This window comes from Artemia sp. Qi Xiang Cuo, chromosome 8, assembly GCF_049724085.1.
Source record: "Artemia sp. Qi Xiang Cuo chromosome 8, ASM4972408v1, whole genome shotgun sequence".
In the NCBI taxonomy this organism is placed as follows: Eukaryota; Metazoa; Arthropoda; class Branchiopoda; order Anostraca; family Artemiidae; genus Artemia; species Artemia sp. Qi Xiang Cuo.
In genome coordinates, this window is record NC_142801.1 from 62,831,117 (window position 1) to 62,852,943 (window position 21,827).

At 35.0% G+C, this 21,827-nt stretch overlaps 1 protein-coding gene across 1 annotated transcript in view; it reads right to left on the reverse strand.

Moving 5' to 3' along the window:
* LOC148949679 (uncharacterized) overlaps positions 1 to 21,588 on the reverse strand; it is a 30,893-nt gene extending 9,305 nt beyond the window's left edge. The window contains exons 1-2 of the mRNA XM_089093663.1: positions 21,475 to 21,588; positions 6,213 to 6,400 (exon numbers count right to left, since the gene is read on the reverse strand). Of these exons, the coding sequence (XP_088949789.1) occupies positions 6,213 to 6,400; positions 21,475 to 21,488 (202 nt within the window). The 5' untranslated portion in view covers positions 21,489 to 21,588. The remainder of the gene's footprint in view (positions 1 to 6,212; positions 6,401 to 21,474) is intronic.
* Between the last annotated feature and the right edge of the window lie 239 nt (positions 21,589 to 21,827).

Here is a 21,827-nt window from a genome sequence, read left to right on the forward strand (position 1 = left end):
ATCGACAGAAAATATTCCGAACTTCGGTAATTAGCGTCAGTTGCTCACACCAAGCTCGCCGGTACCACGTAATATCAACAAGAGTTTCGAAACGTTAAGAGTCACGTCAACAACGGTAAAATTTATCTAAGCAAAGACATGGGTGAAGAGTTTGGGTCATTTTATGAAGTTTATGGTGACTTGGAACTTGCCTGCCTGTTGCACTAGCTTATGCAGATTTTATTTCAACCCAAAATGATTTTATTTATGAGCCGTCCTAGCCGAGTGGTTAGCGCTCCGGACTTGAAATCCTAAGGTTAGGGGTTCGAGTCCTGGTGTCACTGGTTATTTGGTTTGGAACAGGGGTCAATCGTGTGACCCTGTAAGCTCAGCCAGAGATGACCCAGCTCTAAATGTGTACCCGGAGAAACCTGAGGAAAAAACATGGGAAGCATCGGGTGATTTGAATTTGAACCCAACCACGCATCGCACTCCCGGACGAAGGCATCGAATCAGGAGATCGGTACCTACGCAACGCAGACCATTGGTCAGAATACAAAAAAGTTTAAATTAAGAAGTTAAAATAAACAAAACTGCATCAAATGCTGAAGATTTTATGAGAAACTGGATCCATTTAATTTGACATTTAAATAGCTATATAAGACAAACTGCTAGTTGCAACTTACAAATAGAAATCCACTAAAACAAAAAGGCAGTGTGTGGGTCAGCTTGAATTATATGCCACTGAATGAAACTAATAACGGTTGAAATAACGTCATGAAAAAATCAAATTTGCATAGCTCAAGGAATCCATGCTATTCTCCATAAGTATAATCGAATAGCGTGAGCGTCAGAGGTTACGGTATGTTATTTTAATGTGAAAAACCCGCCAATTTTGATGGCACAAGACTCGCCAACTAAGCCATTTGAAGATGCATTGGTTTTAAGTTGAAAAATGTTTCCCAAGAAGCTAATCAGAAAATGGAAGTTCCAGAAAAGCACTTGAATATGTGAGGAGCTACTCTATTTATCACCTAAAACTAAAAATGAATGAATAATTATGTTTCCAGTTCCATATGATGATTTGTTTCCAGGTGAAATGGGCTGATTTGGTTTGACCAATTCGAGTTTCTACTCCACTTTTTGTGATCATTCAAATGTTTATTTTTTTCCTTCTTAAGAAAAAAGAATTATAAAGAATCCGAATTACTTATTTTAGATTTTGTAAATTTTTGTTGTTTCTTTCTCCTTGGACAAAAAATCAGGTTCTAAAAAAATATGTATTAAAACTTTTGATAAAAAAGACCTCCTGGTGCAGTTATATAGTGTTTGGTAGAAATGGGTGAAAAGTTTAAAAAGAATATAAGTGAAAAATTCAACAAAATATAAGCTATAAGCCTAAACATATGGCACGAAACAGCTTAATAAGTTGGTTTTCCTTTAAAGGGGTAGTAGTCATTAGAGATCAACACATTGCTAATGTTGGAATTTTCAAGGACGGAAAGCACTTTCTAATTTGACTCATTAGGTTTGCATGTTTATTTTTACAGTTCAATGGTTCACTGACAAAAATTAGTACCGTTCATAATCTTAAAAAAGGAAAATCGTACACTTATTTATCTATCTATCTAATATGCAGAATAATTGTACCAAACAAATTTTGCATGTAGACCAGGTATACTTCACCCCCCCCCCCCCAATGTGCAAATACATAGTCCAAATTTGTTTCTAAGGTAACGAAGAAACCGGTTTGTTCTCGAATTTTACACATCGTAAAGTTAAGTGAGTGGCGTATAATACACAAGTACTGGAATGTATAATGGAGAGAGCCGGATTTCCCGGTATTATTTAAAAACAATCACAAATTAAATTTTAAAAACCAGTTTTCTCAACTGAAAGTCAGAAGAAACATCAAAACTTAAAAAGAACAGAAATTATTACGTATTTGAAAGGAGTTGCCCCTTGCACAACAATTTCAAATAGTTTTTCAAAACAAAATCAAAATCTCCTTCTGTGGAATTTTTTCCCGAGAACCCCCCCCCCTCCGTGGGAAGTTGATCCTGTTTAAAGTTCTTACATGGATAATTTATGCCTAGAAAATTACACCATAAAAAATTTATCTCGTGGAAATCCCCCCGCCATGAAAATATTACCTAGAAAATGTCAACCCAGCTGAAAATTTCTCCTCGAAAATTTTCCAGGAACAACTCCACATGCAAAATTGAGACGACAAAGAGAGAGCATGACATGTAAAAACAGGTTTGCACAGAAATTGTGTCAAATTCCCCTAGCGCAAGATTTCCCAAGGAAAGTTCACCCCCGGAAACTTCCCTCCCAACGGAAAATTCTCCTCACAGAATATCCCTGATCTGGCGCCCAGCGACTACCATTTGTTCCTGCATTTGAAGAAACACCTGGGTGGTCAGCGTATTCAAGACGATAACGAAGTCAAACAGTTGTGATACAGTGGTTAACAAGTCAGGCGGCAGAATTTTATGAGGAAGGTATTCAAAAACTGGTGCCACGTTATGATAAGTACCTCAATATTCACGGAAATTATGTAGAAAAGTAGATTAAGGTACAGGCTTTCATGTAAAAATAAAATTATTACGATATCTTTGCACGTCTTTTTTTAATTCCAAAACCGTACTTACTTAAAAAACATGCCTCGTATTTCCTGAGACACATTGGTATCAACTTATCTGTAAACGTTACAGGTCTCTCCAAATGAACAAGTGTCATTTTTCTGAAAGAACAGTTTTAGCACAGTTTTAACACAGGAGGGTATTCTTACTTAAAAACCAAGTCTCGTATTTCCCTATATCAGCAACAACATTGGCATATATTGTTGGAGATGCAATATGTTGTAATGTATGAGCACTATAACCGAAAGATTAATACTATTAACATAAAGAGCATAAAAAGCTGTATGACATACGCTATCAGATACTTTTGATAGATCTAAAGCACAAATATAAATACCATTTCCCTAAGAAGGATTTTCAAGTAGCAAAGAACATAATGCATAATGGACATGCTGACAACCTACTCCAGGTCAAAACCATACTGTTTATCTCCCTCACATATATTATTAATCGCAAAGGGTAAAAGTACATATTCAAAGACTTTACTCTAAGTGCAAAAGACAGTAATTGGTTGGCAGGAAGACCAATCGATTATTATTTTAAAATTTGTTATTCTCCCCACGCCACTTTGCATGGAAGGAGTTATTGAAGAAACTTTGAAGGAGGCTCATTCGATTGGAAATTGAAAGTTCTACTGATCTTCTTAAGAGTCAAAAGTCATTGGAGGGCAACCAATTTCCCTCCCTTGCCCTCTTTAGATACCATCCCTTCAAAGACACCCGGTAAAAATTTTGAGATAGTCATTTTGTTCAAAATAGTTGAAAGGTCCGATAACAATGCCTCCAGGGATGACAAGACCCAAACAGCCCTTGGGGCAAGGGTCCCAAGTTATACAAGTTGCCCATTGTCTATGTATAGGTTTTGTTATTAGGAAAGGGGGGGGGAGCATGTTTGATCATGTGTCTCCAAAAACGCTAAGAGCATTGAGGTAAAACTTTCAGGAAATGTTTAATCAAATAAAAAGACACTATGTGCATGGAGATTGTCAAAACAGCGTATCAGCAATATGTCCGCAATCAGCAATATGCCACATCTGCGACATCTAAAGAAACGCTAAGTCTATTAAGTTGAAACTTTCATGGCATGTTGAACTAAATCAAAAGAAAGTATGTTCATCCAGGTTGTCAAAAGGGCACAATATCTCAGGAATGGCTATGAGAATTGAGTTGAAATTTTCAGGCCATGCTGCAGGGGATGTTGAACTAAATTAAATGGTCAAGATGGTCAAAAGAACGTATCTGCATTATCTCAGGAACGGCTAAGGGTAATGGTGGTCAGGCATGGTGGTCATAACATGATGGCGGTCAGAATAGCTTCGGCCCTCTAGTGTTTTTTTTTAAGCTATTTAATTTATAAGTTGATTTATCAACTTATAATTACAATCTAATTTATCAACCTATCTAAGTCATATGCGGTGTTGTTAATAGGATAAATATTAAAAAAAAACCTTAGACATAAGATATCCCCTGTCTCCATATGGACAAATACTGGTAACCCAAAAGATGACCAATTTTTTAAATAATTAAACACATTTCCAAAAACAAGTATAATTAAGCGGAAAAAAACGGGGTTGTGTCATTCGATAAATCGTGGTATAAAAATACACTTTTTTAATTTAACCCCCACTCCCTCTTATTCCTTCCTTCTTAAAAATTATTGTGTACGCAACTACGAAAAATAGTTTCTTTTAAAAGTGTTCTATTTTTTATTATTATTCATTGTTAACTAACATAAAAAAAAAATCCGTACTCAAATATATAAGCAATCTATATATAGGCCCAAAATGCATCAAATGATTGGCGAACTTTACTCAAAGCAAGCAATGCATGTCCATTTTTTATGTTTGTTTATTAAACAAGAAGCTTTACGAAAAATGTGGCTCCATCCCACTTTCAAGGACTACAATGAGAGAAATGCTGATAAAGCTAGGCCGTGTTTTAGTGATAAAGGATGATAGACTGCCAAAGAATATGCTTTTTGGCCATCCGTCTAGGGCCAAACGAAAAGCAGATCATCCCTGAGTGGGGTTGAGAGAGATTGTAAGAAAGGAGTTAAAGAAAATCGGAACTTCTTGGATGGGGGTAAAGGGTGAATCTTTGAATAGATAGGACTGGAAAAAGAGTGTGCATAGATGTGTTGGCCTCTAGCAGCTTAATGTTGAAGTGAGTTGTTGTTAGTATTAGTAGTCTGTTTTATGAAGTAAATAATGTATTTGAACCAATCATTTGTGCAGCTATTGTAACTGAATGATTGTTGTTAAGAAGAATATATATATATATATATATATATATATATATATATATATATATATATATATATATATATATATATATATATATATATATATATATATATATATAAATAAAAACACTGCTGAATTGTGGAAATCTAGATAAATCTCACAAGGTAACCAGTTATCGTATTATATACTAACGTATTAAAATCTAGAGTTCATCACTAAATGCAATAGGGATTCCCCCTCCCTTGAATTTGAACACACAAGTAAATTATACAAAAGTGAGAGAATTTCCTATCAACTAAGCTTTTTTTTAGACTTAACCTCCCTCACCCTCCTAAGATAAATGACTGATAAAGTCTCTCCTATCATGGTAAAACATTGACCACATGAGTTAAGTTTATCAACTTAAACGTGAGGTACATTTTGATATAAGAGTCATTTCCTTTCTGGTTTTAACAAAATTTACTAATCGTTTATTTTCATTGCCCAAATAGAATACAAAATTTAGACTTGATGGGTAATATACTCTATTTGATATACTCCAAGACCGTACCCAGGATTTTTTCTTTCAGAGGGGGTTTTACTGAAAAAAAATTTCGGGGGAAAGGGAAGGGGTTATACAAAAAAAAACTCAAAAAACGCATACAAAATTTGTTTATATCCATTTTTGTTACGTTTTTACAAGTGAGGCAAACATTTCGGGACAGGGGGGGGGGGGTCAGACCCCCTAACCCCCCTCCTGGATACGGCCTTAATATAATCAATATACTGTATTTGATTTAACAGCATGCTGAAATTATTTTAATTGATTTACAAACCTCTGCCACTCTTGTTTAATGCTGTTATAGCATGTCCCATTAGCAGAGACGTGGAAAGGTCTTCTGACACATGGGGCGGAATTTCAACTTGTCACCCCCTCCCCCTACCATAATATTTTTTATTTTTAACACGTTCGATGTTCTCTTTCCCCTGGCCACTGGTTTTCTTTAAACTTTTCGCTGTTCACAATCACTCGTGTAATACATGCTAGAGATTAAGACAATAAGATAGAACTCGAAATTTTATGTTATTTGGCTTTCTTTTACCAGTTTAATTTTTTTTATGTTTTGTTTGTTGATCAAATTCGAAGCTTGTAATAGCGATTTTTGAAATAGATATCTTATCTTACCTAGTTTATCAACTTAAATATGAAATACATTTTAGTATAGCAGTCATTTTCCCCGTGGTTCCAAGAAATGAACTAATAATTTATTTTGTAACCTAAATAAAACTACAATACTTAAGACTTGAAGGACAATTTCTTCCTTCTATTTGACTTAATATCTACACTTAATTAGTAAAGAAATTACCTTGGCCACCATCTTGAGTAGACTCTGAAATTAGACTTCTCAATCTTTGAATATACGTGACTGCAGTCTGAAGTATTTTCAGCTTACTGACGTTTTCAGCTGTTGCTAATTCTGGAATTTCTTTTGAAAGGCAAGAAAAACCTTCATTTAGCCTGTCTCTTCTTTGTTTTTCCCATTCCCTTGTTTTCCTGGAAATAAGCTTCCTTGTATTAATCATTTTTATCATTGTTACCATTGAAGCGCCAGAATTTTTGGAGGAGGGTTTTCTGAACCTTAAAAAACAGTGTTTTGGAGCTAAAGTCTGTTTCTCCAGAATCAAAAATTCTAATTGCTTTCTTATAACACTAATTTCTATGTAACTAGTACACCCCCTTTCCTCACTAGGAAAACACTTTAACCCCCCCCCCCACCCTTATGGCTTAAGCCACATGAACCTATGTTTGTCAACCAGAAGCTGTAAATTGTCAGCATGTTTGTCTCTAAAATCCTAAAAGCACCTTGTCTAGGCTATTCAAGAAAAATCGGTAAAATGGCTATTCAAGATGGCTATCGGTATGGCAAGATGGCAAGATCTATTCAAGATGGCAAGATGGCTAATCGGTAAAATGGCTATTCTAGGCTATTCAAGAAAAATCGGTTGAATTTCAAGAAAATTCAAGAAAAATCGGCAGACCTTTAAGTTAATCAGACTCATCACTCCTTTTCCAAAAAAAGAGCAGCTAATGATTCTCCGGTGTGAGGCCAATCACTGTTATACATCAGTTTTCAGTGGAATTTATGAGAGTTTTGTAGCTTTGTGCTTAAAAAATATCTTTCTCATAAGTAATTGATATAAAGCAATTTGGTAATGTCCCCAAAGTATTCAATTGTCTACTATCTCATTAGTTTAATTGATTTCATTTTAAAACACCAAGACAAGCCCAGGAAATGAAATCTAATTGCGAAAGATCTTAAAAAACCTATGATCTTGTTGATTAGAAAATTTTGCTGGGAACGATGGTGAAGAGAAATATTCCTGAATATTGCATAAATATTGTAAAAACTTTTCTTGCAAACCGGGAACAAATTGTAAAATATGAAAATAATTTTTCTTCTTCTTTGCTTGTTTTCAAAGGTGTCCTGCAAGGAATACAGAGGTGCCATAGGTTTAATTCGTTTATTTTCATTGGAGTTGTGAGAAAATCAAACTTTAGCATAAAGAGCAAGGCGTTGAGGAGGGGACAGCCCCTTTCATATACGAAATAATTTCTGTTCGTTTTAAATTTTAACGTCGTTCCTTACTTTCAGTTAAAAAAACTTTTTTTTTTTATTTAATTTTTGAAAATTTTGGAATTAATGCAGGTTTTGATATTGGCTCACCTTACATGAATAATTAAAAGAAAATTTCCATATTAATTTAACTTTTATTTGGTTAAATGGCTTTCTCGAAACTTGTTTATTTTATTTACGAACGTTTTTATTAGTAATAAATATACGTAACTTACGAATTAACTTACGTAACGAACTTCTATATTCATATATTTTTAATACGTGTATTAGGGGGTTCTCCCCCTTTTCAATACCTTGCTCTTTAAGCTAAAGTTCGAATTTTGTTCCAATTTTTAAAAAATGACTGCTTAATCACAAAGGCCGTTAATTAGAATAAACAGCTCTTATGAAAGTACTAAAAAATCTTTGGCTTAAAGAGCGAGGTGTTGACTAGGGGGTGTACCCAATCATATATGTAATATTTTTTGTTCGTTTTAAGTTTTGATGTTGCTGCTGTTGCAGTTGAAAAACTGGTTTTTTTATATTTAATTTCTGATCTTTTTTTTAAATAATGCTGGGAAATCCGGCTCCCCCTTCACAGCAATGTACCTTCCCCCATGAAAACTTCCTTCGTGAAAATATACTCCCACAAAACCCACGATCCGACCCCTCCCACTACCAGAAAAAATCCCCCCTTATAACGTCTGTGTACTTTCCAATAAACAATGCCATATGTTAACATTGGGTAAAGTTCATAACTTTCAGCCCTCCCCCTGGGAACTTCGGAAGATTAAGTCATCCTAAAAGACATACTTATCATATTTTTGAACATATAGGACCACTATATTCTAGGACCACTGGGTCGATACGATCACCCCTGAAAAAAAACAAAAAAAAAACAAATAAACATGCATCCATGATCTTTCTTCTGGCAAAAACTGCAAAATTCTACATTTTTGCATATAGGAGCTTGAACCCTCTACAGTAGGGTTCTCTGATATGCTTCGCTGAATATGATGGTGTTATTTTCATTAAGGTTTTATAACTTTTAAGGGGTCTTTCCCCCTTTTTTCGAAAATCAGCCACATTTTCTCAGGCGCATAACTTTTGCTGGGTAGGATTAAACTTGATGAAACTTATATATTTGAAATCAGCATTAAAATCTGATTCTTTTGATGTATCTATTGGTATCAAAATACCATTTTCTAGAGTTTCGGTTACCATTGAGCTGGGTTGCTCCTTACTTACAGTTCGTTACCACGAACTGTTTGATCTGTGGCAGTTTTACGCTTGGAAAATTTTTTGAATTTATTTATGCTCATTTTTGGATTAATGGGGCTCTTCACTATTCTTTGACAAACTTGTTTTGTGAAAAACGTTTTTTATATTAATTTCTTTTTTTATTGACAGTCTTCTTCATAGAAAAAAATATTTTTTTTCTTTTTATTTTTTTGTTCTATTAGACTCCAAAAGTTTTTACTTTGAAGATTATTTGACTTTATTTCTGCTCAATTTTGGTTTAATGAGGCTCTCTGCTTTTCTTTAAAAAGCTTATGTCTCCCATTAACAAATACTACCTGTAAGTAATTAAATAAATAAAAAAACAAGTTTTTAACTGAAAGTAAGGAGCAACATCAAACCTTAAAACGAACTGAAATTATTACGTATGTGAAAAGGATTGCCTCCTCCTCAAGACCTCGCTCTTTACGTTAAAGTTTTTTTTATAGAATTTTAAAACAAAGCTTATTCTTCTAATTAAACATTTCGGGATTTAAAGAACAGAATCGTTCTTAAAGAATTAGGACAAAAAGTCAAAGCTTTAGTGTAAAGAGCAAAGTCTTGTGGAAGGGAAACTCCTTTCATATGCGTAACAATTTCTGCTCTTTTTAAGTTTTGATGATACTCCTTACTTTCAGTTGAAAAAACTTGTTTTTGAAATTGAATTTCTGATCGTAATTAAATAATAATATTGGAAAATCTGGCTCTCTCTCCATGAAAAATCCCGATAATTGTGTATTATACGCCACTCACTCAAGTTTACGATGTGTAAAACTCGAGAACAAACCGGTTTCTTTGTTAGTTTCTTCGTTACGTTAGAACCAACTTGAGTGTGTGGTGTATAATACACAAGTACCAAAATTCCTTCCCCTACGAAAAATAAAAAAACAAAACTCAAATACAATTCTCAAATTTGGAAAGCCTAATTTTCCACGGGAGGTATTTTTCACGGGGGGGGGGGGGTATTTTCCACGGGAGGTATTTTCCTTGGGGGAGGGGGGTGGTAAACGCCTAGAACCTAGCCCTAGACGGTTGGCCGAAAATGACAATCTTTGGCAATCTATCATCCTTCATCTGCAAAATGTGCCCTAGCCATCTCAGTACTTCTCTCATTTATAGCCCTAGCAAATGGGAAAGAACCACACTTTTCATACAGCCTACTGATTGAAGTACAGTCAGTCAGCTGGGTACCCAGAACAATCTGTAGGCAATTTCTCTGGAAAACAGCTTTTCAAAGCGCCCATGCTTCAGAGCCATACTTGACCACTACCATCACTGTAGCTTCCAAAATTTTAATCTTGGTTTGCAGACTTATCTTCCTATTCTTCCAAACATTTTTTTAACTGTAGAAAAACGTCATGAACCTTGGCTATTCTACTCTTAACATCTTCACTGCTCCCGCCGTCTTTACTAATAATACTACCAAGGTACGTGAAGCTGTCCACCTGATCAGTCTTTATATTATCCAACGTCACCTTTTCATCTTCACTTATTCCTAGCCTTAGTGACTTAGTCTTCTTAACATTAATTTTTAAGCCTATTCTAGCACCTGAACTAACAAAACTTATAGAAATTCATTCATTTTTCTCATACGTTCATCTAGAATGCTTAAATAATCAGCATAATCAAAGTCCATGATAGTTTTGCCTCCCCATTTGATTCCGTGGTCTCCCATTGCCTTTTCCATGCTTCTTAAGACAAAATCCATTAAAATGATCCATACTGAGGGGGATAGAACACAGCCCTGCTTAATTCTTGATTTAATACAAAACCAGCTGCTGACCTATTTTCTACCTTAACTGCAGCAGTGTTATTCTAGTATATAGCACTAACAACTTTAATGTATTTGTCTGGTATACCATACAAGGACAAAATCTTCGCTAAAGCTGTTCTATCAACAGAATCGAATGCTTGCTCATAATCTATAAAACTGAGGACCAAAGGTGTGTAATAAATCATGCACTTCTCAATTATTAACCTAAGAGTGAAAATTTGGTCAACACATCCTCTACCTTATCTAAAACTGCACTGTTCTTCTCTTATAACTTTGTCTACAATATCTCTCAGTCTAAAAAGTATCATATTACTAAGTAATTTGCTACCTACAGAGACCAGAGTAATTCATTGATAATTACCACGCTCACTCTTATCACCTTTCTTATACACTGGTTTAATTAAGGTTTTCCTAAAATCGTTAGGTACTTCCCCTTTTTCAAAAATCATACTCATGATTTTCAGTAGCTTATTTCTAACCTCAAAGCCACCATACTTAAGAAACTCATCTACCACACTATCAGCACCTGGAGCCTTACTATTTTTTAATCCTTTTAGTACTGTTACTAGTTCTTCCTTACAAAACAAACCTTCCTTCACATCCAAGGTATCACAATTTTTTTCATTTTCCTCCATACCTTTTTCTGTACCTCTATCTTGGTTTAGCTAAATCTCAAAATGTTTTGCCAAATCTCTCTTTAACTCTTTCCTTATCACTATTTGTGGCCCTGTTTCTATCTTTAACTGGGACAAGTCCGGATTGACTACTCCCTCTCAATCTATTAACACGCCAGTACAATATTTTACTATTATCCCGTCTAGCTACATCTTCCAGGTCCTCGGCAATTTTATCCATGGCCTGCGCTTCACATCTTCTTAGTTCATATTTTAATGCTTTCTTCACTTCCTTTACATTCCTTTTGTTTTCAGATGATCAATCACTCAGATAATTCTTATACAAGCCCTCTTCTCCTGTCTATTAAACATAAAGCTTTTTCACTAATACTCCTAGCTGCACCCCTAACTTTGTTCCCTAAGACACCACCAGCAACTTCAAAAACTGTTTTCCTAAAATTATTCCATCCATCTTCCACGTTGTCAAATTTTAAACTCTCCACTTTAGCATTCAACTATTACTGCAAAGTTTCTGTCAAACTTTCATCCTGGAGTCTATCAACATCATTACTTCCCGGGAGGTAGTTACCCTTCCGAAATTTCAGCTTTAAATTAACCGTAGACACTACTAGATGGTGATCTTTACTTTTAACATCAATACCAGCACTCCTATATACCCTAGTATCTTGAATTGATCCTGCCAGTCTTCTGTTTACAATAACATGATCAATAAGGTTTGCTGTTTTACCATCCCAGGAATACCATGTTAACTTTTGGGTCATTTTATGACCAAACACATACCTACAAAATTGCAGCAGTCTGTAGCCATTACTGTTTTCTTTTCCTGCATCAAATTTACCTAGATTAGGATACCACCTATCCCTATTTCTACCAACTTGGGCGTTAAAATTTTCTAATAAAAACACCATATTTATACCTGGGACCCTGTCTACTTACTCCTGTAACTGTAACTAAAATTCATCTGAGTCACTAGTACCTCTGTCAGTTGGTTCAACAGGGGCATATACTACTATAGCCGATACCCTGAACTTTTTAGTCATAAAATAAAACAATCAGTATTCTATTATTAATACCTTCTCAGCCTAAACAAGACTTAGCAGCTCCCTTATTCATCATGAGCCCTTCTCCCTGTCTATGTACCCCATCCTTCCTGCCTGAGTAAATAAATCCTATATTACCTAATATAGAATGAAGAATAGATGAGATAGTGGAATATTTCACCTATGATCCAAAATACAGGCAGAACATATGCTGTTGAATATCAAGTATTTATTTTTACATTTTCATTTCTGTTCATTCGTTTTTTTTTCATGTTTTTGGCAGAAGGGCAAACTGAATCCAACTTAAGATCATTGGCATTATCATTTAAAATTGTCCAGCATTGGACAATTTTTGCACTAATGCCCATCCTCTCGTGATAATAATGTGTGGTCTTTTTGGCCTAGGGACTATTATATATATATATATATATATATATATATATATATATATATATATATATATATATATATATATATATATATATATATATATATATATATGTATGTATGTGTGCATATATATGTATATTCATGAGTCTACTTTTCGGTAGGGACTTCCCCCAGATCACTCAGCATGTCCCCAAGTGGCAATAGGGGAATGCCCTATAGATATGTAGGGTACCTCCACAAGAGGCACAGACACAGGGGGACTTTGTCCCTGGGGGTCCATAATAGAAACTGGGGCACCCTTGCCTGGGGCCATAAATACAGGTGGAGGAGGAAGAAGGTCCCTAAAATGTACACTCAACAGCATGAATAAATGTTCCACGAGTTACTAACCTTCTCCCAGTAATGGGTTAAATTGCATGGTGACACAGAACACCATCATGGGATGATCTTCTATAGGAGGACAACTGTTGTAACTCGACCCTTTTGCGATACCTGCAAGACTGGGGACCTTTGCGGTCAACTCTATTCCCACTTGAGGAGTGGCACCCCAAAAGAAAATTATAGCCTAGTGAGCAACACAGCATTCCCACAGAATTCTGACTGATGGATAATTCTTATAGGCTCAGACTGTTTTGGTGGAGGTTTTTGGGCTGAAAAAACTTTTTCTAGCTAATTTATCCATTATGGGCTGCCTCCCTGTAGCAGCATAATATTTGTAGGCATGAATGTATGAGTAGGAGGTAATAGGCTTGAGATTTTCTGTGCAGGATTTCAACTCTTGTTGATAGAAGAGCATTGCCAAGTGCTGATAACTATATTGTGACCAAGATGAGCCCAGGATTGTACAAAGCCTCCATTCATATTGGAGGTCCCAGGGACTTTTTGCTGTCTGGTTCTAAGCTTGCTAAGTGCTTTCGTGTAGACTTGAGAAGATATGTTGGTCTTTGTCCTGCACTGGTATCTGGGATCATTGCTTTTCCTGAGACCAAAATAATTTCAATGATTTAAAGAACATGAAGATTGAAACTTGGAATGTTACAATGTTTAAAAATGACTATGGTATTGACATTTTGGTTGACAAATTCAGACGACTCAAATTCGAATTATTAGGGATTTCAGAAATTCATATCCCAAGGGTAGGAAGCATGAAATTAGGTGAAATAGGATTTGTTTACTCAGGCAGAAAAGGTGAGGTACATAGACAGGTAGTAGGGCTCATGGTGAATAAGGAAGCTGCTAAGTCTTGTTTAGGCTGGGAAGGCATTAATAATAGAATACTAATTGCTCATTTTATGACTAAAAAGTTCAGGGTATCAGTTATAGTAGTATATGGCCTTGTAGAACTGACTAATGGAGATACTAGTGACTCAGATGAATTATACTTACAGTTACAGGAGCAAATAGACATGGTCCCAGGTTGAAATGTGGTGTTTTGTCTAGGTGACTTTAACGCCCAGGTTGGTAGAAATTTGGATAGATGGTATCCTAGCCTAGGTAAATTTAGTGTAGGAAAAGAAAACAGTAACGGCTAAAGACTTTTGCAATTTCGTAGCTATAACAATCTAGTTTTAACCAATACAGCATTTGGTCATAAAATGGCCCATAAGTTAACATGGTATTCACGTGATGATAAGACAGAAAAACTTATTGATTATGTTATAGCAAACCGAAGACTGGCAGGATCAATTTAAGATATTAGGATATATAGGAGTGCTGTTGTTGATGTTAAAAGTAAAGATCACCATCTAGTAGCGTCTGGGGTTAATTTAAAGCTTAAGTTTCGGAGGGGTAACTACCCCCCAGGAAGTTATGATGTTGGCAGTAATGTAGCTCCAGTATTTTTATTGGGAAGGTGGGGCAAGAGGGTCAAAGTTATGATTGTCTTCAATTTCTCTTATTGTGTTGCTACAAGAAGACGTAGATGGGAATAAAATCCAATCCTCTTTCAATACCTTTTTCTTCTTCTTCTTCTACTTTCCATTACTTTTTTAAAGTTGGTTCTGAGCCAAAGAAAGTAAGCAAGGAGCTCTGCCCTTTATTGATTTTATTAGCCTATTATAACCAAATAAAATTGGTACAAATTATACTTTCAACAATGTTATAAAACACATCAAATTTGAGAGCTGGACAAAGCTGGTTTTTATAGAACTGGTTAAGAAACTGAAAGTTTGGCTATCTTACATCACTGATCCTAAGGACTCAATTATTCTGAATTATTAATTTATAGAATATGTAGAAGCCCAGCTGTCCTGATCTTGGGACCACCTGTGAATGCGTTCTTCTGCCTGATGGGGAGTGGGGAGTGTATCAAGCAGTTAAAAAAAAAGATAGCCTGTTCCTTCCTTAAGTCTTTGATAGGACATTTTTCTTCAAGCAATAAAGAAGAAAATTTACTATTTAACAAAGAAATTACTCGCTTAAATTCAAAAACATTACAGAATACATAAATAAACAATGCAAACGCATCAAACAAACATAAATTAAGTAGTGGACTCAGCTTTCTCCAAAGCCGTCAGGAATGAGTTGGTGCAGATGACAGAAGTGCAAATGAATGAAGCTTTCAGGTGGGTGATGGTGAGTTTAATGAGCTCAGCTTTTTTCCCAGCTTTACTGTTATTATTAAAGTGCATATCGTCCTTCCACTTCCTCCAACTCCTGTGCCCATCATAGGAAACTAAATCTTGCAGTTCAACTATGCACTATTCCAACATCCCTGTGTATTGCATGACTCAGTTGCATGTGATTTGAATATGGCACCTTAGTAAACCAAAAAGTACACCCTTTAAATTTCCATTGTTGAAACCTTATACAAGAAAATTACAACCTCTCTCATTGATCAACAAGAAAAATTACTTTTTTCCATGGGCATCAGTGATATGCCTTCTAATTTTGCTTTGTTGCTTTTGAGGCACTGTAACATCATAGAAAGCTGTGTAAGGACTCAAAAAAGCTAATTCTTATGTCTTATCGATTTTCTATATATTAGACATAAAATACCACTTTGTACACTAAAAGTGCAATTTGGGTGACATTTTTGAAATGCAAAGGCTGGTCTGGACAAATGGATATCACAGAGGGCTAATTGTGGGATCATTTATAAACTAATTTTAATATTTAATTGCTCTTCGTGAATTTGACCTAATAAAGCAACCATAAAGTGCCACATGGCACCCAAAAATTGCACTTTGGGAAAAAAAAATGAAAAAAAAAAAAAAAACTATCCAATGAAAAAAAAAAAAAAAAAAACTCAGCAGACAAATTTACTCCCAGCCATGCGGAAATTCTCCTCCATGGAGAGCCCCCCTGAAAAATTTTCCTTACATTTGAAATAGTTAGGACTAGTATTTTTAATTTAAAGTATTTGGAAAAAAACATGTGATTTATTAACTTCTTGCTGAGCATTGTTTGATTAAGAATATGAAGAAAATCTAAACAATTCTTTGCAGCATTACAGTTGAAACCTCACACTAATTAAAACTTGCCTGGGATGCTAATTGGATGGAAAAATTGACACCCAGAGTTTGGAATGACCTTCCTCTGTATCTTTGTTCAAAAACAAAATCCAGCAAATTGCACAAACTGGTATGGGGATATACATTTCCAAAAGGGCAGTTTGCTGAATATTTTTTATGTCTAAAATTCCTTTCACTGAGCAAAGCTTGGTCTCCTAGTATTCTGCTTGTTAGAACTGATAATAATAGATTAAGAGTTTGGGTTGGTACCCCTTAGATGTGAGTATAAATTTTCTAAATTGTGAGAAAAATATACATATATTGTTTGGATTCACTTTTCCTACTTGCAGCAGAAAGTTTGTACATCCTGCCAATCCAGAGATAAATGTCACAAAAAGTAGCACTGGTGTTACATGAAATGAGACTAATAACAGTAATAATCCATTAATTACAATTAATACATTTATATCAATTCTTTTTTTGGAGCTGGTTAAAAGAAATACTTAGAAAAGTGAAAATAGCACAAATTCAGTGTTGTATTGTACATAGTGGCAGTTCTACCTTTATAGGTTAGTATCTGAATCTAAACCGCAAGGAATAAGACGTTATCAGCGCTTATTATGCATTTCAATTACATACAAGAGAATTTGGAGCTATATTTTGGAGGTAAAAAATTAAAACAATGAAATAAATCTTGGAGCTGACCCCCTCCCCCTACTAACTTCTATGACTAAACTGCAACCTATTTGACCTATCTAGCTGCAATATGAATATTATCATACAAATCACCAAGTCTCATATTCTTATTTGATTATCTCTTTTTCATGTTTTGCAATGACAAAAATTTCCCATTTTGAATGATTTTTTGTTTTTCAATGATTATTTCTATTTCTGTCCTATTTGCAGATGTAAAGGGTGTATTCATATCCATTTTTGGAAGTTTTAAAACAAGAAAATCTTATATTGCACTGATAGATTTTAGGAAAAAGAAGACTTTTAACTATTAAGAGAAAAAATTGACATGAGCAAACATGGCAAAGTATAGTATTTTTTTTTTGTAATTTTGTCATTAAATAGGCTCACCTGTTTACTTGATGATAAGGTTTTGAAGGCAGTATATTTCTATAAATATTAGTGTGGAACATTTTAGGAAGAGTAATGGACCCCTGTTTTAGCTTTTTTATATTACAAATGAGGGGTGATTAATAAAAAAAAAAAAAAAATATCACCTCAAAGTAAAAATGAAGTTGAAACTTGAAAAGAGCTACAATGTTAAGGTTACCTAATAATTGTTTCTTCAAGTTAATGGAGGGGAGAGGGGGGGGCAAATTTCCCTCTCTTGCCCCCCCCCCCCTAAATGATGCCACTGGATGTTGGTAGACTCCAGGATGAGAATTTGAGAGAAACTTTCCAGGAACAGTAAAATACTAAAGTTGAGAGTTTAAAATTTGACAATATGGAAGATGGTTGGAATAATTTTAGAAAACAAATTGTGAGGTTGCTGATGGTGTCTTACAGAAGAAAGTTAGGACTGCAGCTAGGATATGAATATGAAAACAAAAGGAACCAAATGTAAAAGAAAGTGGGAAAAGCATTAAAATATGAACTAAGAAGGTGTGAAGTGGAGGCCATGGATAAAATTGCCAAGGACCTGGAAGATGCAGCTAGGCAGCATAATATTAAAATGTTGTACTGGCATGTTAATAAATTGAGAGGGAATAGTCAATCTGGACTTGTCCCATTTAAAGATAGGAGCGCGGCCATAATTAGTGACAGGGAAAGAGTTAAGGAGAGATGGGCAGAACATTTTGAAAATGTGCTAAACCAAGAATAAGTTGCAGGAAAAGATATAAAGGAAAATGAAAAAGTTTATGACACTTTGTATATGACGGAAGGTTTATTTTGTGAGGAAGAGTTAACGACAGTACTAAAAGGATTAATAAATAATGAGGCTCCAGATGCTTATACTGTGGTAAATGAGTTTCTTAAATACGGTGGCTCTGAGGTTAGAAATATGTTACTGAAGATCATGAGTATGATTTTTAAAAAAGGGGAAGTACCTAGCAATTTTAGGAAAATCTTAATTAGACCACTGTATTGGAAATACACTATTACCTGCTTAGTAATATGATAAGACTACTTTTTAGACTGAGAGATGCTACAGACAAAATTTTAAGAGAAGAACAGTGCCGTTTTAGAAAAGGTAGAGGATGTGTCAACAAAATTTTCACTCTTTAGGTTAATAATTGAGAAGTGCCTGAGTTGTCAAACACCTGTGGTCCTCAGTTTTATATATTATAAGCAAGCATTCAATTCTGTTGACAGATGAGCTTTAGCAAAGGTATTATCCTTGTTACCAGACATATATATTAAAGTGATCAGTGCTATGTACAAGAATAACACTACTGCAGTTAAGGTAGGAAATAAGGTTAGCAGCAGGTTTTGTATTAAATCAGGAGTTAAGCAAGGTTGTGTTCTATCCCCTTTTATATGGGTCATTTTGATGGACTTTATCTTAAGGAGCTCAGGAAAAGCAATGGGAGACAAATGGAATCAAATGGGGAGGAAAAAGTCTCCTGGACTTAGATTATGCTGATGATATAAGCATGCTAGATGAAAGAGCAAGCAAAACAAATGAACTTTTAGAAATTTTGCAAGTTCAGGGTGCTAAAATAGGCTTGAAAGTTAATGTTAAGAAGACTAAGTCACTAAGGCTAGGTGGAGATGAAAAGGTGACATTGGGTAATGAAAAGATTGATCAGGTGGGTAGCATCACTTACCTTGGTAGTATTAATAGTAAAGATGGTGGGAGTATTGAAGATATTAAAAGTAGAATAGCCAAGGCTCAGGATACTTTTTCATAGTTATTGTCCTTTTTAGCCAACCACTTAGGGCTAAACAGAAAGCAGATTGTCCTTGTTTGGGGTGGGAGGATGCCATAAAGAAAGATTAAAAAAAAAATTGGAGCTTCCTGGGAGGGTGTAAAGAGGGGGGGGGGGCTTTGAACAGATTGGGATGGAGGAGTAGCATGTGTAGCTGTGTTGGCCTCAGGCAGCTTGATGTTGTGACAAGTTGTTAGTAGTAGTATTAGCTTTGGAGGGTTGAGTCATCATGGCAGGGTAAGATAAAGGTGAAAGAAAATAATTTGGAAGTATGAGACTAGTGACAACTCTAGAGGGGTTACCCTATGATGCAAGTACACAGAGATAACATGCTAGGACTAAGATGTTCGAGTAAGTATTCCCTGTGGACTTGATCTGGTCTATTATAATACATGATGCCAGTTCACCCCTTTGTGATCAAGAATGCATCCACTAGGCATACATCAGAAGGTTTTTGTCTCTGAAGTACCATTAAGGAGGGTTTAACTTGTTTTTTATCTTTTAATATGTTATGAACCATTTATACATTTACATTTTGTTTGGCAATGTATTATAAATAATAATTAATGAACAATTTATTCATTCCAAAAATTTAATTCTTTTATTCTTTAGCTGGTTTTAAGTGTATTATTGTTTTTTAAGCTTTTTTTCTGTTTATTGACCCCAAAATTTAAATTTGACCCTATGAGGTTTGTGATAGCAGTTGCTGGAAATATATATTTTATATTAATTTATGCTACTAAAAACTTTAGAAATTTCAAGACCAAAAACAAAGACTACAAAAAGCTCAGCCTGAAAACCAGGGACAAATTCCTTTGTTAGCCCCATGTTTTTATTCCTTTATTTGCCATGGCAATAGGCTGCAAATAAAGGTGCCTAGTCGTAGCATTGACTTTGGTTATTGGAAATAGGGCAACTACTTCACTAGAATGAAACTCATCATCTTTTTTCATTGTTTACGAAAACCCTGGTTATTAGGGTAAAGCTTATAGCTACCAGTTAATTAACTTGCCTAGGAAATTCCCCTCCTATGTAAAATTGAGCTGCCTGAGGGAAAGTAAACAAATAAAAAGGATGAAAAAAGATGTGATTTTTTCAATATATTCTATATACATTCCAACATGAAGGCAGAATATATGGTCCTGTTGATCTTCGATTTTCTTGGTTTGAATTTATTTGACTCAATGTTATTAAAAAAGAAGTTTAAACTTAGTAAAGTTCAAACTTATCTCTAGTGAGAATTGCATCCTGAATCCAAATTTAATATTCACTTGCATCAGAAATGAACTTTAGGCAGGCTAAATATTTTGCAGTTCATATTATTGACTTACAAATAAAGTAAACATACCACTTGATGCCTTTTTTATGTTCTTTCCTAATATAATAATCATTTCTGTTCCAAATGAATTTTACCCCCATTCCTATATCTACCAATTCAAGGTCTATATTTGCACATTAGGGGTGGGGGGGGGCTTGTTGGGGTGAGGGTAAAGTTTATTTCTGATGCAAATGAGAGGTAAGTTTAAACTTTACAACTACCCCCCCCCCCCGAATTAGCAAATATATACCCTGAATTAGTATATATATATAGGGGTGGGGGTAAAATTCATTTGCAACAAAAATGAATATTAAATTTGAATTCAGGATGCAATTCTGACTATGGAGGTAAGTTTTTTGGTAAAGTTCTATGACATCATATTATTGAGTTAGGAATAAAGTGAATACACCATTTGATGCCTTTTTTTATGCTGATTACAAATATAATAAGCATTTCTATCGGAAATGACATTCAGCCCCCCCCCCCCTATATATGCCAATTCAGGGTTGGGTTAGGCATAGCCTATATAGGGTAAGACACCCAGTAGTCGGACACTTTAATCACTTTTAAAACTTTTTGACATTTCAACTACTCTAATTACTGTATTATACCACCTAGAAACTTAATTTTTGTATCAAAAAATTTCTGAAGAATTTCTGAACAAGAAGGTTACTAATTTAAATAGTTTCACTTGTACAGTGCCTCCTATTTTTGAATTTACTAACAATTCTGCCTAAACTTGGACATACAAATGGGTCATTGTAAATTGGTCATTAAAATAGTATAAAAGATTCTGTCCAAGAATAGGCAGGTGGCCGACTACTGGGTGTCTTACCCTAGGGGGGGGGGGCTGAAATTCATTTCCAAGAGAAATGCTTATTATATTTGTAATCAGCATAAAAAAAGGCATTGAATGGTGTATTCAATTTATTCCTAGCTCAATAATATGATTTTGTAGAACTTTACCAGTTTTTTTCTTAACTATCTGACTAGGCTAACCTCTTCATATAGACATTACTCAACATTAGATGTTTGCCTATGGAAGTCTTTATATCCCTGAAACGTGGGTTCATACCCTTAACTTAGATTGAGCTGAAATATGTGTTGTGAGTGAATCATGAAAACTGTTCTAAAGTTAGCGTTTTACTTCAGACAAATTTAGTCCAGCTAGTAGACCTAAGAAGCCTAGCACACTAATAAGATAGTGCTGGTAATCGACAGATATGGCAGAGTACCAGAACTTACACCAGAGGACGCATTTAGATCGTTAGAATCATGTTTTTGTTATCCACGCCAACTTTTTGCTCTATTTATATCTTTTTAGTTGTGCCAAATGAAATTTCTAAAGGCAGTATTTATCAAAATTTTCTATTTAAATACGTCAAATTAAATGAGAATTAGATGGTGCGATCATCTGTATAGAGAATGTTAAACCGTGCCTTCACCCCAATCTTCTTCGGCAGAAAGCACTTGGACTCCATCCTTCAGGGTCCTCGTGGCTTCGAAGTTGGCTGATGCTTCTCCATGACATCAATTTTATTCTTTGAAGGAGGGAGGGAAGAAAATTACTCTCGCTTTTTCAAAAGGGCAGCATAGGG